The following is a 16,998-nucleotide window of genomic DNA, read 5'->3' as shown; positions in this document are numbered from 1 at the left end:
TCATATTTAGATCATTATTAAACATATCAATTTTCATCCACAAAAAGAACAAATAAACCAGAGAGTTCATGCAAAAAATACAATAATAAAGCTAAAAGAAAACATTAGCAATAACAATCCACAGGCAGAAAATAAACAAAGAAGTACTAGTAATATTGAACTTTCAAAGCCATTAACCTTCATAATGCTCCTCAACACCCTCATCATATTCTTCCTCATCATCAGCAGTAGCATCTTGATATTGCTGATATTCTGCAACCAAATCATTCATATTGCTTTCAGCTTCAGTAAACTCCATTTCATCCATTCCCTCTCCAGTATACCAATGCAAAAACGCCTTTCGCCTAAACATGGCTGTGAACTGCTCACTCACTCTCCTAAACATTTCTTGAATAGACGTCGAATTTCCAATGAAAGTTGATGCCATTTTCAGTCCAGTTGGTGGAATATCACACACACTAGACTTCACATTGTTAGGGATCCACTCGACAAAGTAGGACGAGTTCTTGTTCTGGACATTGATCATTTGTTCATCTACTTCTTTTGTGCTCATTTTTCCCCTGAACATTGCAGAGGCTGTTAAGTAACGCCCGTGGCGAGGGTCAGCTGCACACATCATATTCTTGGCATCCCACATTTGTTGTGTAAGCTCTGGCACTGTGAGGGAACTATATTGCTGCGATCCACGAGATGTCAGTGGTGCAAATCCCACCATGAAGAAATGTAGACGTGGGAACGGAATTAAATTCACTGCCAGTTTTCTCAAGTCTGAGTTCAGCTGGCCCGGAAATCTCAGACAACATGTAACACCACTCATTGTTGCAGAAATCAAATGGTTCAGATCACCAACTGCAAACAAAATAGATAGTAGTACAATTTAACATTTGCATAATTAGCATAAAAACTGTACCATACATATCAATTTATATGACATTCTTTAACTGAACTCAAATTTTAGTGACGACCAATTCAAGATTTAGAGTTAGTGGATTCTGTCTTTCCTTGCCTTTTATACAATATAGTCAGGCCTACATACAGTGAGTTCTGTCTAACTTGATCATGTATTCTAGATCGGCCACTAGGTTTATTTAATTTGTGCACTATATTAGTGCTAGTGCAAGAAAATCTTAGAATAACAGCACAAAAATTAGTTTGATAGAGAAGATATCATATAGAAACTTACGACTTCGTTGTGAAAGTTATGAAAGTTAAACAGAATAACATTATGCCAGGAATGATGTGAAATATTTCGAACGTTCAAGAATGAAAAGAGTATGATCATATAAGTTGATACCAAAGGGAGAAATTAAACTCACAGCTAGGATTAGTGAGTTTCAGAGTCCTGAAACAGATATCATAGAGGGCTTCATTGTCAAGGACCATACATTCATCAGCATTCTCAACTAATTGGTGCACAGAGAGTGTAGCATTGTATGGTTCAACAACAGTGTCTGAAACTTTTGGAGATGGGAAAACAGAGAATGTGAGCATCATTCTATCAGGATACTCTTCCCTTATCTTTGAAATCAAGAGTGTTCCCATGCCTGAACCAGTCCCTCCTCCAAGTGAGTGACAAACCTGGAATCCTGAATCATAAAACACACACCAAAGATTATATATAGTTATAGTTAAATAAATAAACAAACTGTCAAATTAGGCATTGGGCCTAACTCACACCCCAAAAGTTAGCTTAAAGGGAGGAGGATTGTCTAAGCCTTATAAGGAGCCCAGGATTTTCTCATCCGTCATCGATGTGGTATATTCTCATCACAAATTAGGTAGTAGTATATATATTACTCCAAAAAGCTAAACATTATTGCTCTAATTGTGTTATTGTGAAGGTTTTTTTTTTTTTTTTTTTTTTAACAATAACCACTCTGTCCTATATAAATATACTCATTTCACCACAAACAACATGCTAAGAAGATAGGTGTTAAGCGAGAGAAACATTTTTTCACAATTCTTGAAGCATCGGAGAATTCTCATTCTACAAATCTTAGGTGTTCATCTCCAGAAAACCATGGATATGTATATGTTTTTTTCTGATATAACATTCTAATCGTGTACTATAAGTTCTGAGATAATAACATCATATTCTACGCTATATGATTGTTTACTGTTTGCAATCTATATGCACAATGATCCGAACACTCCATCTCTTCGATACGAATACAGTAACGATCATAGCGATCTCCTTTGGTACCTATTAGTATGTCAGGATCAAATTGGTCATAAACATTGTAAGGCGCTGCTTTTCGCAAATCTCAAAAACTAGAAAGAAACGATAAGGTCGAAGAATCCAATTTGCCAGCACTATTGTTTATTTAAAAAAAAAAAAGGAGAGAGAGGAAAGTGCATCATAGTCCATAGATCATACATTCTAATTTCTGTGCTAACTGTAAGCAACAATTCTTCATGGTGAGACACACATCAAAAAGAGCTGGAATAATTATGAATTTTGTCTATCCACAACTTCTTGATATGTGTCCAAAATGTTTCTTATTTTCTTAAACTTCATATCTAAGAAAATACACAAATTCTTCATCCACCGTTTACTTTTCCTAACCAAAATAGAGCTGGAATAATTATTATATATAAATCATCTGGATTTAGAGGGTGCCACAACACTCTCATATGTGTATATATATGTTTCTTATTTTCTATATTAATTTTTGAATATCAACAAGAAAATACACTAATATGTGCAAAATTGCTACGGATCCACTGATTACCAACATTATTTTTTTATATTTAGCTTTTGCTATTTTTTTTGATTATACAATAAAAATTATATATGGATCATACATATATAATTATATTATACATCTATCGGGTGTTTTTAATTTAAGCTGTTGTATAGGCAGCTAATTATTAGGTTATTTTTCGTCGTATCTACAAATGTACATTAACGGTGGCAGTACTTCTTCATACGTTTGCACGCGTTCATTCATGAGACATTTACAACATGTGAGTATATTTATTAAGCATAACAGCTATAACTGTCGGCAAGTTGTACTTCAATAATTATTTTTTACATGACATAAATATCAAACAGTTTACACGCCCTTCCATTATTCCATTATTATCTACTCAAAACATAGACAAATTGTTACAGTAGTTATTTCTTCTAGGCATATTAACTATGCAATCATCCAAAATGAAATGTACTCCTTTCGTTCACTTCGAAAGTCTAACTATATATAAACTTTAATCAATATTTTAAGATGTATATATTAATATGAGAAGATTTGTAATTTATAGTATTTTTTGTATTCAAATATAAAAACTTTCAGTTTAAAACGTTAATCGATCTAATTCAATTTTGCTCCAAAGATTAACCAAATTGACTCGAGAGAAACGAAACATGACAACAAGTAAAAGTCAAAGGAGGGAGTTAAAACTACAAAACAAGGAAAAAATACGATCTATGTCTATTTTTCAAAAAATTTACGCCGCGTAGCCCATACTTTGTGTCTAAACACCCAATGTTCAACATTTTTGTGTATAAACACCAATTATACATTTTATACAAGATTGATACATTATGTATAATACTTTCCCCAGGTATAAAGATAATGTCCATTAGGCTACATCGGCGTAAATGTTTTCAAAAGTAGTATAACAAAGCAAAAGTAAAACAAAAAAACAAAGATATTACAAACCTTGCATGCAATCACAATTCTCAGCTTCTTTCCTCACAACATCAAGAACAGAATCAATCAACTCAGCACCTTCAGTATAATGTCCTTTAGCCCAATTATTCCCAGCACCAGACTGTCCAAACACGAAATTATCAGGTCTAAAAATCTGTCCATAAGGACCAGATCTAATACTATCCATAGTACCAGGTTCAAGATCCATAAGTACAGCTCTAGGTACGTAACGACCAGCAGTTGCTTCATTATAATACACGTTAATACGTTCTAGTTGTAGATCAGATGCATCTGCATTACTAGCATTGTAACGACCTGTAGGGTCTATGCCATGTTCGTCACATATTACTTCCCAGAATTTTGAACCTATTTGGTTACCACATTGGCCTCCTTGAATGTGTAAGATTTCTCTCATTTTTTGTTTTTGTTTTTTTGTTGTTGTTTGAGGGTATGGAAATGAAAAATGAATGAGAAATATTATGATGGGAAATTTATTTATTTTTAGTTATAATGAATGAGAAGAGTGGGAGATATTTGTTATATGAGTGGGGTAACGTGATGGGAGTTGTTGGGAGGGGACGGGGCAAGAATACGGACGAATTTAAACCGCTGGACTAGTAGATGGGGACAAAGGTCCCACGTGGCCACCGTCAAATACGGATTTTTTTTTTTAATTTTTTTTTTTTTTCCATTTGAATATATATAATTTCTGATAGTGTATTTAACTTGTTGTGAACTTGTGATATATAAAAAACTTACTGTAATATTGTTAATCTTAAGGATCCGTTTGGCCATGAGAAATTTTTCACTTTGTTTTCGGAATTTTTTTCACTTTATTTGCAAATCAATATTTGGCTATGAAAATTTGGAATTTGAAAACACCTAAAATCATGTTTTGATTTTTTTCACTTTTATTATGTTGAATACATTCAAACAATCAAATATTTGTTACAAAAATTATATTCTCTGCCCACCGAACAGGACATGAGGATCTCCCCTCATCCGGCTCTCTGCAACGGAATCTCCATTCACTGCTTCCTCTAATATCCTCCCTTTACCACATACCAAACACAACTCCATCTTCAAATCCAACTTCAAAATTCCAAATAAAGTGAAAAATATTTGGTTTTCATGGCCAAAGACCTGCTTATTTTTATGAATAATTATTTATAAATATCTCATAAATAACATTTCACCTAGTGCAGTTCACATGTCATGTGTGGTTTGCGAATTATTACACATATGAGCAGGTTACCTAGTGCATATCCGAAGGCTAGCGGCTGCGGGTTTCTCTGGGGGTTCTAAAAAAAAAAAAATTTTACTATAACAAGCATATTTTTTGTGGAACCGATATTTCATACTCTCTCGGTCCCAATTTATGTGATATAATTTGGTAAGGCACGGAGTTTAAGAAAGAACGGAAGACTTTTGAAACTTGTGGTTTAAAACAAGTCATATATATTTGTATGGCTTAAATCGTTTCACTAAGGTAAAATGAAAAGTTGTAAGTTAAATTATTTCTAAATATGAAAATGTGTCATTCTTTTTGGAACACATAAAAAAAAAAGAAAAATGTATCATTCTTTTTTGGACAGACAAAAAAAGAAAAATGTATCATATAAAAAGAAAAATGTATCACATAAATTGTAACAAAAGGAATCTTGTATTATGTTATATTATAGATTTTAAATATATTTTCCTATAACAGTAAAAAAAAAAATAACAAAACAAGCGATATTGTTATAAAAAGGCTCGACAGTAATTTAAAGTTCTTTTTTATGGTATGTATATAAAAGTTGGAACTCCTTTTCAAGGTTAAGGTAGGTGGTGAATGACCCTTTGGGAATATTCGATAAAAAAGTAGGTGGTGAATAGTTTTGTGAGAGAAGTTTAAAAAAAAAAAAAAAAGGAAAAGTTTTAGGAGAGTTATTATCTATTTGAAAATAATATCAAATGAAATTGCAACTGCAAATCTAATTTCTCCTATTCATTGCCCTTTTAGTCAAGAAAAAGGGAAAAGATCCAACATTCTAGTCAAATTGAAGACTTTCAATGCTCATGTTATTTAAAAAAGTTTTTGTTTTGCAATTTCATTCGCTCCACTTCTTTTTTATCCTATACCATCGTTATTCCACCCTAGTACCATATTGAAGAAACTTGACTCCTAATTTGTTTAATCATCTAATTAACATTATTACTCCGTATTATGTTTTTGTTAAAAAATTTATGTCTATTCTAGAGGTATGTCTTAATAGACATCTAAGGTACTATATATATACATGGTTAACATCTCCAAAAGTCTTTATTTTCTTCTGAAAAATATCACAATGTGTTGTGAAAATTCAAGTCTTTACTAAATTGAAATTTCGCACTACAAGAAAGTATAGAAATCGCAACAAAAAAAATTATATTTGGCAACAATTTAGTTTTATTGTTGGCAAATTATTTTTTTGTTGCCAAAGAATTTAATTTTGTTGCCATAGTATTGATTATTGTTGCAAAAAGTATTTTTGGCAATAAAAAAAAATATTGTTGCACGTTGTTGCAATAACAGCCGTTGGGAAAAATTCATGCAACAAAATATTTTGTTTTTATTGCCAAAAATACTTTTTGCAACAATAATCAATCTATGGCAAAAAAAAAAAAAAAATTGTTGCCAAATATACTTTTTCTGGTAGTGTCGTTTGGCTTTGAAAATCCTACAAGAATTATGTCATACACTCAGCAGCAACATATCAAGGACATTAATTCTTTTAGGGACGGCGATTACACTATCAAATTGTTGTTCTTTAGTTTAACAAGAACAAGCATCAAGTATGCGTTAATTTATACTATAATGCGTAAGAACCACCAATAGAGTCCACTAGCTTAATTACTCATTCCATGCAAGGATACTTAGGAGTTCTTGCCTGGTAATATATGAAAATGAATACAACATACCCAGTGTAGTCCCATAAATGGGTTATGGAGATGGTAGGATGTAAGCAGACCTTACCCCTTACCTTTATGGGGTAAACAGGCTGTTTCCGAATCTATGAAATGAATAGGAGAACAAAAAACATACAAGTGATCGACAAACATTCTTCTAAATTTCTTTGGTGTAAATGAGAATTAAAGTTACATGTAAAGTTGCTGTGTAGCAAAGACTATGAAATGTGACCAGAATACACAAGTTAGAAACATGTTCAACAACTAAACTTTTGCACCTATTCTTCTTTGGCCAGGTAATCTCAAGAATCATATTACATTCAGAAATCATGTCTTTATTCGTCATCAACTATATATTATGCCCCTCCCAGTTTAAATCAATATAACCACCCTCCTACCTTTAATTTACCTACTGCTACAAGACACTGGCCCGTAAATGATTCAATGAGCGAGAAATAGATTGAAGTCTACTTCCATGGCGGTGGGTGATGTTTAAAAGGGGAAGGGGAAGGCTCCCACCCACCATCCGGTTCTTTGCGCTTCCCTCCAATACTCAAACTGGTTGAAGGTTGTAAGCTGATCCCGAAGTGTTCTTTCATCAGCCTAGCCTGTCCTTGATCGAAAGGCTGCTTCAGACCTCCGACGTCTTTATTCCCTCGATCAAGTACCAAGCCAGTGTCGAGATCTAGACCACTCTGTGATGGCCAAACCCCATTGGGAACAGGTGCACTTCCCATGTTTAAAATGAATGATTGTTGGGGGAAAGATCCACCAATTTGAGGTACAACAGGAGGGCCCCTGGAATCCACCATGTAAGGAATTGGACCGGTGGGTCCATACATCGATGAGGAGAAAGCCATAGAAGGAACCGGAGCAATGCCACCGTAACCAAAAGCAGGGAGAGGGGTATATTGAAATGGAGATCCTCCACCTCTTGCAACATTATGGTGAACTGTGTTTTCTGCTACCCTGCCATTTGGGAAAGGAAAAGACTGAGCAGCAACATCTTTACGGTTGACCTCTACCTTCATGCCCATGATCGACACTACAGAATCACCCGGTTTTATTCCACCAGAAGATGCATTAGAATTCCGAGGTGGTCTCTTGAAGTTGTTGAGATCTGAGAAATCATTGAGAAAAGACGATTGGTCATTTAGATCAAAGTTCCTTAACGAAGGTTGCTTTGATGATGATGATGATGATGGAGACTGACTCAAATGACCTTTCCTCAGAGACAAAAGTGTTCCCTCCATCCGCCAATCAGATGGTGCCTCGCTCTCCTCACTTGCAGAGTTAAGATCAAACTCTAGCATTTCCGATTTTCTTGGACTGGCTTCAACAGAAGATTTCCCTAGAGGAAGAGCAGATGATACTGAAACTCGCTTTTCAGGAAAAAGATCTGCAACCCTATCATCTCCACCTTCAGATACATTCAGATCAATATCAAGGAAACCTTGCATTTTCTTTAAGTTGCTGTCATTCTGGCGGGGTGACGCGGGCCGAAATGCACTTGTTGCAGCGGATCCTTTCCATCCGAGACTCCCTTCAAACTGCAAAGGAGTAACAGGTACTCCAGGGGCTGCTGCAGCCCTTGAAGCAGAAACAACAGAGACGGATCCGGAGGTAGAGATTAGATTTCCTGGGGTATCTATATCGTCTGAGCAAACCTCTAGATTCAGATCAAAATTGCAGAGACCTTTCTCGACATTGGTTTCCAGATCCAAAGTGGCATCAACAACCTGAGAAGATTCCACCTTCACAGTTCCATTGATTGGTCTATTAGCTTCTGAGTTTGCAAGTGAAGCCTCAGCCAAAGGAGACATTCCTCTTGATACTTCCTTGTTAGAGTACTCGAATTTCTTCTGGAATTGTTTTGCACTCATAGAATCTGGGCTACCAGGCTCATGAACTTTACTCTCCTCTGTTTTCTCAGAAGAACTGCTACTCTGAACTTCCCGCTCCGCTTCTATCGCAACTTTTCTAGCTATTTCTAAGGGATCCATGAAGCCATAGTCCAAATCAATATCACTTGTATTGCCAATGACACCAGTGTCTCTACCTCCTTTTCCTGCTTCTTGAAATTCACTTTCAGTTTCCATATCATCGTCACTGTTGTCACTAGTGTGTTTGTCAGACCAACCAATAACAGAATCTATGTTATGCTTGTCAGAGTCCTGCGATATGTCGTTGTTGTACTCTCCGTCTTCTTTAGCTTCAATCACTATCTTGCTGCTGCCATGATTTGCAGGTTTGCTATCAGGAGAAGATGTTCCGCTACAATTTTCATTGTACACATCAGTTTGTTTTTGCAAATCCGATCCAGCAATAGCATCCAAAGCTTCTCTGACATCAGTACCTAAAGAAACAGTTCTGTCTTGCAACGGTTTAGACACTGCTGAGTTAAATTTGTCAGAACTTCTGACTTCTTTAATGTGATTTAAATGACTAATCGAATCTGAAACAGGAACATCTGTCTGTTCATCAACAGCACCAGGTCTCATTGCTACAGAAGTGCACGTATTTGACGAATCAATAGCATTGGTGGCACACTCTGCACGATATGTCGGGTGTTCAACCTTGTCACCTTCAGTAACCGAATTTGACAAAGAAGAGCCCGGAAATGCATCCTTCATGAGTGTCTCCTCAATATTTTGGTCAGATGTTGCGGCATTGCCAACATGTTCCTTGGACTTTTCTTCTCCAGAACCTCCTTCCACGGAAGTCAGTTCTGAAAGCCCATTTTCCCCAACAAGATTCGTAGTTTCATCAATAGATGCTTGTACTCTTTCCATACCCACTGAAACCATACAATCATCTTTCCCTTTACTCCAACTATCAAATAGTGTTTTAGCCCTTTCTTGCACCTTAGAACTCTTGTGGCCAAGGAGGCTCTTCACAGTCAGGCAGATTCCAGATGTTTCCGCCTTCTTATTGTCTACATGCAGTTTTTCAACCGCTTGCAGTAAATGATCAATCAAATTATCTGTCTCACTTCCAAATCTTAGAGCATCCCTCAACCCACTCTGAATGAAACTGAGTCCATCTAGCTGGATAAAGAGTTCAAGACACTCTTTATTCTCAGTTGCAGCTATCGTGCTCGCAACAGCAGACCATTGATTTGTTATTTCACCAGCATTCTTGACAACACACTCTCTTTCCTTCTGCATTATGGAGACTAGCTCCTGGACTCGAGCAGGAGTAGTGAGCCCATTACTCATCTCAGTTGAGGTAAAGAAGTCCTCGAGTTTCATAATGTAATAGTAACTCACAAGTTAGGACTTGCAAGATGTAAAGTTATTCTTGTAACATCTACTTTTTCCATGAAATATGGAAAAGAGGAAGAAAAGGAATATCCAGCAACCTCTCCCTGCAAAAAAGAAATTGAAAAATAATTCAAAAGATTAGTTCAATAGATCAAATAGACACGAAGATTTCTTAACTTAACCTTCTGATTAAAAAAGAACACGAAGATTTCTTAACTTAACCTTCTGATTAAAAAAGAAAAAACTAGGCCTGGAGAGCTGACTAGCTCTTTAAACATTATTGGAAGATACAAAAGAATGTTAATTCTACCCTGCATCAATTTTCGTCTTTATTAAATATAAAAGCATTAAAATGAAGGAAATAGAAAGCATGAATGGTCCTACTTAAGGTGGCAATACTAATTTATGCCTCAAGAACTCCTACATCACCAAACAGATTAGACAGTGTTGTAAATAGAAAATCCAAGTATTTCATTTTGTTCCCAAAAATTAAAACTGTACGAAGAACATGAACCTTGGGCCTAACTCAACGCAAAAAAACTACCTCATATGGTGATGGTTACCCAAGACCATATAAAGAAATAACAACTCATTCCCTCAACCAATGTGGGAAACTTCGACATCGCCTTTCTCCATGCCCAGGCCTCGCCATCTGAAGCATGGACAGCATAACTGGGGGAGGTGAGGATTGTCTTTTTATATGGTTTAGAGCAATACCACCTCATGAGCTACCTTTTAGAATTAAGTTAAGCCCAATGTCCATTTTTTTCACATGGTATAAAGAGCAAGTAAGACGTCCTGGGTTCAAATGGCACCACCACCCAAAAAAGCAGAAAATTATTTCCACGTATTTGACCCACGAAAAAAAATCAGGCTCACATGTATGAGCATGCTGAGACATAATATAATTTAATAACTAAGTGTGATCTCTCTAATAGCTTACACTTTCTGATGAGATGGCCACAGACTCCTGGCACATTGAAAAGATAGTTCTTCAAACACTATAGACCAATGATATGCGATCATCAACTAAAACAACATTATTACTGTGGTCATTACTGAAGTTTTCTTTTTGACAGTGTCAATAAGAATTGACTGTTCTATATAACATATAATGGAATTGCTCTATAAATGGAGATAATTTGGATTTCTATCATAAAAATGGGTCCATACATACTTCCACCAATAGAATTTCGGAAAATATCTATAAAAAGGTAGAATATTAAAAAGCATTGAAGAGATTAGGTGAATAGTTAATTTTTCGTACGGCTTATGCTCTAATAACTCCAGTCCCAGATCAGTTGTTCAAATGAAAAAGGCAAATTTTGGTCAATGCTCAAAGAATTCCTGTCCTAAATGAGCTGTCTTCCAAATTTTTGCATGGTCAATGCTCTAATAACTCCTGTCCTAACTTAGCCGTCAATGCTCAATTTAGAGCATGAGCATGACAAGTTGGATCTCTTTTTTCCTTTTTCATTTTTGGTTGAATAGTAGCATGGCAAAATGGAACTTTTCCTACAATCTGCAAATTTTGGTTTAGCTAGCAGGTTGAGTTTGTAGTGAAACAAAACTACGGATATCTATGACTAAAATATCCTGAAACCAACTAAGCTTATTTATTCAAAGTTCTGAATTGGGATATCTTTTTATTACTTGCTGGGTCATAGCGCCTTCGAACTTACAGCCACTACCCCGAACATCTTTATGACACCCTGCTCGACATTGTCATGAGTAAGACTCCCGATAGCGTGGATCGACTCATCAAGTTTCGATTGACATCGGATTTGTCCTATCGATAGATAAGACCAAATCAGATCGACTCGACAGATGGGATGGTAATTTGTGTTATATTTATTTAAGAACTTGTCTCCTTTTTGTTATCCTCCGCTCTCCTTGTATAGGTTGAAAGACGAGAACAAATGACAAGGAAATGAAGAAAAATAATACTCCCTCCGTTTCAATTTATGTGAACCCATTTGACTGGGCACGACATTTAAGAAAGAGGGAAGACTTTTGAAACTTGTGGTTCAAAATAAGTTTTGAATATTTGTGTGGCCATAAATCATTCATGAAGTGAATTTGTTTCCAAATTAGGAAAGAGGTCATTCATTTTTGGCACGGACTAAAAAGGAAATAGGTTCACATAAATTGAAACAGAGGGAGTAAAGTTTATTATGATATGCTTATGCGGGATGGAATGCTCTTAGTAGTTTTGGACTTATATATCAATAGTTGGCATTTGTCTTTTCTTTGTGATCGTAACAATCAATTCAAGCAACGGAAAGAATTTCGGCAGAGCTCCTTGAGTGCAAAAGTATCCCCATGCTGACATTTAACTTGGCATCTAAATTCAGGACTAACATGTAGATTATCTGTTAGGGCAGCCAGATATTTAGCTCCTCGGCTAAACTAAAAATTGCTACTAATCCATAGAAGCACATTTGAACCTCCTATTGTTGGGGTTCAAAATGCTACCATTCTCCCAGCTACTTTTTTGCTAATTAAATCTGCAAAAAACAACACGAAAATATAGGATAAACAAATGGTTTTCCTTCTTCCCTTTCTCTCTCATATCCTTCAGCATTTTTAGCCTTGTCAAGAAGTTCTTCAACTAGCCATGTTCATAGAAATTTCACTTTATTATTTCTTTTGTTTGATAATCGAGAAATTTCCAAGGGTCAGTGGCACACGGTTTAAAACACAGTTCATAATGGGCCCACTCCTCTACCCTTTTCCACTTAAATACTAGGCTTTTGCAAACCCGTGATGTGCGTCTAACCCACACATCATGTGCCGTCTTCTTACCACAAGACAAATTTACAATTTAGAATAGCTTGGCAATTGAGAAAGAATTTGAGCATCCACCCAAAACCTTTAAGTAGAGGAGCGAATTAGCTCAAGACCTTTATAAACCCATTGGAATCCCTTGATCAACCCATGGGGGACAGCTATATAACTTAATAGCAATCATAAAATTAGTTCTGATGCAACAGCAAAGATATATAGATTAGTAGAACAAGTTTGAAAACAGATAGAAATCCAAAGTTTCAATCAATACAATTGAAAAGCAAGAAAAAACACAGAGAATAGAAAAGCATATCAGTAAGTCAAATGTATCACTTTACAGGTTCCAAGACGATAAAATGAGAGAGGTAAAACGGATTAGTCACCTAAATGAAAAACAGAAAGCTAAATCAACTACACAAACAACAACTATGCTTCAACCAAAATTAGTCCGATAAATAATATGAATCCTCGCTATCCATTTCCCTCTATTTGGACCTTCTAAAAAGAAAGCTAAACCCTATGGCAATTTAAAGCTGAGCCAAAAAAAAAAAAAAGAGACAGCTAGCAAACCTCAAAATACTCTCACAAAAAACCCCAAATCAGAATTCGTTTAGTATAAGCCTAAAATGTTTAAAAATTATATCTTTGCACATAAAAAAGAGGAAATTCACACAATAGATGATGCAATCAAGATTCTCCCCATTAAAATCCAGCAAGATGACAAATTTTAAGCTGAGAATACTTCAAATTCCTTCAAAATAATTTCAGTAATTAATAACTTCAAATAATAAACTTTACCTCTTCAAGAATATAGAAAAAACCCTAACTTTGTCTCCACTTTGAAATTGCAAAGCTCAAATTTTTTTGCTTTGTGTTCACTGTTGCTTCCAATTCCGCAAATTGGGTATCCTTAATTTTTGTTCTAGTCCAACTATTTATGTTCTTCTGACCCCGTATTTTCAAACTAGTTCATGTCACTAATATGAATCCTCTCTATCCATTTCCCTCTATTTGGACCTTCTATTTATAGCTAAACCCTAATACAAATTCAAGTTGAGCCAAAGAATATAAAAGAAACCAACAAACCTCAAAATACCAACAAACAAAAAAACCCCATATGAGAATTCATTTACCATAAGCCTAAAATGCTTAAAGAACACATCTTCACACATAAAAAAGTGGAAATTTACACAATAGCTATAATTAAGATTGTCCCAATTAATCTAGCAAGATGACAAAAGTTTAAGCTACAAATACTCCAAAATCTTTTAAAAAAAAAAAATAGTAATTAATAACTTCAAAGTAATGAACTTTACCTCTTTAAGAATACAGAAAAAACCCTAACTTTATCTCCACTTTGAAATTGCAAAGCTCAACTTTTATTTTTATTTTTGCTTTGTGTTCACTTTATCTTCCAATTCCACAAATTGGGGTATTGTAATTTTTGTTCTAGTCCAACTATTTCAACTAGTTCATGTCACGTAAAATGAATCCTCTCTATCCATTTCCCTCTACCTTGACCTTCTATTTATAGCTAAACCCTAATACAAATTCAAATTGAGCCAAAGAATATAAAAGAAACCAACAAACCTCAAAAATACCAACAAACAAAAAAAAACCCCATATGAGAATTCATTTACCATAAGCTTAAAATGCTTAAAGAACACATCTTTACACATACAAAAAGAGGAAATTTACACAATAGATGTATAATCAAGATTGTCCAAATTAATCCAGAAAAATGAAAAAGTTTAAGCTGCAAATACTCCAAAATCTTTAAAAATAGTAATTAACTTCAAAGTAATGAACTTTACCTCTTTAAAGAACACATAAAAACCCTAACTTTGTCTCCACTTTGAAATTGTAAAGCTCAAATTTTTTGCTTTGTGTTCACTGTAGCTTCCAATTCAACAAATTGGGTATTGTAATTTTTGTTCTAGTCCAACTATTTCTGTTCTTCTGCCCTGTATTATTTTAAAACTAGTTCATGTCACAAATATGAATCCTCTCTATCCATTTCCCTCTATTTTGACCTTCTATTTATAGCTAAACCCTAATACAAATTCAAGTTGAGCCAAAGAATATAAAAGAAACCAACAAACCTCAAAAATACCAACAAACAAAAAAACCCCATATGAGAATTCATTTACCATAAGCCTAAAATGCTTAAAGAACACATCTTTATACATAAAAAAGAAGAAATTTACACAAACAGATGCAATATCAAGAATAATGACAAAAGTTTAAGCCACAAATACTTCATAATCTTTAAAAATAGTAATTAATAACTACAAAGTAATGAACTTTACCTCTTCAAGAATACAGAAAAAACCCTAACTTTGTCTCCACTTTGAAATTGCAAAGCTCAAATTTTTTTTGCTTTGTTTTCACTGTAGCCTCCAATTACACAAATTGGGTATCCTTAATTTTTGTTCTAGTTCAACTATTTGTGTTTTTTTTTTTTTTTTTTTTTAAGAACCCTGGTTTGTCCCCCTTTAGAACACAGAAAACAAGAAATGACTAACGTTTCTACTTCAGCCCTCCTTTTCCTTTTTTTTATTTTTACTTTTGAGTGTTTCCTCTCTCTCTCTCTCTCTCTCTCTCTCTCTCTAATTTTTTGTTTTTTTTTTTTTTTTTTTTTAAGGGGCTTTCTATATTTTATTTTTTAAAACATAGTTATGGCATGGCAGATAAGAAAAGTCTTAGGGAGTTTGATCCTTGTGAACGAAGAGTTAGGCATGACTCCAATATGTATATTTACTGAAAATAGTATAATTATATGGAGAAGGACGTAAATCTTAGCCTCAGATGTTAGTTATGACCAACATAAGTACGTATTTGTACCCACAAACTTACAAGTTGATCGATAAGGACATCGTTAGTCCTAGAGTTATTGATAGCGCCTGAAGGCGGTGCTCTGTAAAACTTTGTCACGATCAGTAGAATATAGAAGGTTTCAGTTGTTATTGATAATGAACTTATTCCTCTTCTGTCTGAATCTAAAGTTGGGGATGCCATCAAATTCTAACTTCATTGAAGCTCTGACTTTAGCAGGAAGAGAGACAGCTTCATTGAAGATAGTAACATTTTTGGATTCTTCACCTATATTTGTCAGAATATCAGTTGTGCAGTTATCTTCACTCAAGGTGTGCGTAAATTTAAAATTACCATCCTTAATCTCGTCTCAAATCTGCTCTATCACATGACTGACAGATTATCTAGCGCGGTTCTTTATACGTTTTGATTAGGTTGAGGACAATTAAAGAGTCACTTTCAACATTGACATTTAGGAGGTCATATTTGTAACATAAGGTGATGCATTTAAGTATGACCTTAGATTTAGTCATATTATTACTGCAAACACCATAATATTCAGGAAAAGCAGAGATAAACTCTCCATTATGATCTCTAATAATGCTGCCACCACCTAAAGATCCAAGATTGTCTTTACTGTATCCATCAACATTTAATTTTACCCATTCAAAATCGAGTTTGATCCATAAAACTGCTTGAGAGTGAATAGGAGGTCTCAAGTTTTTCACTTTTCTACACATATCATGCCATGTTAAGGGAAGATAAAGACGAGGAAATATACAATTAATATACATATTAGTGAGTTTGGCTACTTTCTGAATAATGAACCAGGCTGACATTTTGATACTGTCAAACCTGGGAGAACACCAATTTTTCCAAATTTCCCAACATATGAAGGTTGGCAAACAGTGAAGAATAAAATTATGGACATCATTGCTGCCTTTTGCCAGCGACCAGTTTATGGCTCTATGTCTAACCTGACCATAAACAGTCTTTGGTGCCACAAGAGTTACAAAAGAATCACTAAGCAGATGAAAAGTAGTCTCTTCCTGTAATCACTTGTACAACAATTACAAATAGAAGAAAGGTTGATTCCAATTCTCTTTACAGCAATATTGGTAGCAATCTTGTCCATCAGAACCCTAGTCATTGAAGAAAAAAAACTTGAAAGGGACTTTTCTGTCCCAAATATTGTTGCTTGACAAATTTGTACCCTTCCTCCTTCTTACAATCTCCACTGCTGATTTTGCAACTGAAGTTTACTGAAGGATCAGGCATCCAAATAGGGCAGTCTAGTTTATCAATGTTGACCTTGATGATGGTATTGACAATATTTGAAGGTAGTCTCCTTAATTTCACATGTTTCCGGCTTTTACTATTGAGAAATTTCTTCACCGAAGTCTTTTTAGGAGTTCTAATATCTTTAGCTTGATTAGCCAAAGGGTCAAACTCAGTCCAAGTGTTCCACCAAAAGGAAACATCCCCTCTCCCAATAGTTACACAAGATCATATGTATACATTTTATAAATATTTTTGCATATTCTTTGGTGAAA

General features: G+C 34.9%; 2 protein-coding genes across 3 annotated transcripts; both read right to left on the bottom strand.

The window, feature by feature from the left end:
- Nucleotides 1–131: 131 nt before the first annotated feature.
- LOC132040048 (tubulin beta chain-like) lies at nt 132–4,159 on the bottom strand. The gene is made up of 3 exons (XM_059430657.1): nt 3,663–4,159; nt 1,317–1,586; nt 132–849 (listed from the first exon to the last, which is right to left on the bottom strand). Exons 1-3 carry the CDS (start codon nt 4,066–4,068, stop codon nt 173–175), a joined length of 1,353 nt encoding a protein of 450 aa, XP_059286640.1. The 5' UTR covers nt 4,069–4,159; the 3' UTR covers nt 132–172.
- A 2,561-nt stretch (nt 4,160–6,720) lies between these two features.
- On the bottom strand, nt 6,721–15,217 carry LOC132040845 (uncharacterized). 2 transcript variants are annotated; one of them, XM_059431525.1, is made up of 2 exons: nt 14,941–15,217; nt 6,721–9,948 (listed from the first exon to the last, which is right to left on the bottom strand). In XM_059431525.1, exon 2 carries the CDS (start codon nt 9,830–9,832, stop codon nt 7,049–7,051), a length of 2,784 nt encoding a protein of 927 aa, XP_059287508.1. In that variant the 5' UTR covers nt 9,833–9,948; nt 14,941–15,217; the 3' UTR covers nt 6,721–7,048. The 2 variants fall into 2 exon arrangements, with proteins under 2 accessions (XP_059287508.1, XP_059287509.1); XM_059431526.1 differs by lacking the exon at nt 14,941–15,217 and adding an exon at nt 14,446–14,590.
- Between the last annotated feature and the right edge of the window lie 1,781 nt (nt 15,218–16,998).

Source organism: Lycium ferocissimum, chromosome 12 (assembly GCF_029784015.1).
Source record: "Lycium ferocissimum isolate CSIRO_LF1 chromosome 12, AGI_CSIRO_Lferr_CH_V1, whole genome shotgun sequence".
Taxonomy (NCBI): domain Eukaryota; kingdom Viridiplantae; phylum Streptophyta; class Magnoliopsida; order Solanales; family Solanaceae; genus Lycium; species Lycium ferocissimum.
The sequence above is the reverse complement of the archived record's forward strand: the minus strand, read 5'-3'. Positions and strand labels throughout refer to the sequence as shown.

What these genes read in the sequence shown, in the direction of transcription:
- LOC132040048 (XM_059430657.1), bottom strand. Translation starts at nt 4,068, where the DNA reads ATGAGAGAAATCTTACACATTCAAGGAGGCCAATGTGGTAACCAAATA. An exon ending in GAATTGTGATTGCATGCAAG is followed by an intron (nt 1,587 to 3,662) that starts GTTTGTAATATC and finishes TTTATGATTCAG; the next exon opens with GATTCCAGGTTTGTCACTCA. An exon ending in GAAACTCACTAATCCTAGCT is followed by an intron (nt 850 to 1,316) that starts GTGAGTTTAATT and finishes TTTTGTTTGCAG; the next exon opens with TTGGTGATCTGAACCATTTG.
- LOC132040845 (XM_059431525.1), bottom strand. Translation starts at nt 9,832, where the DNA reads ATGAAACTCGAGGACTTCTTTACCTCAACTGAGATGAGTAATGGGCTC.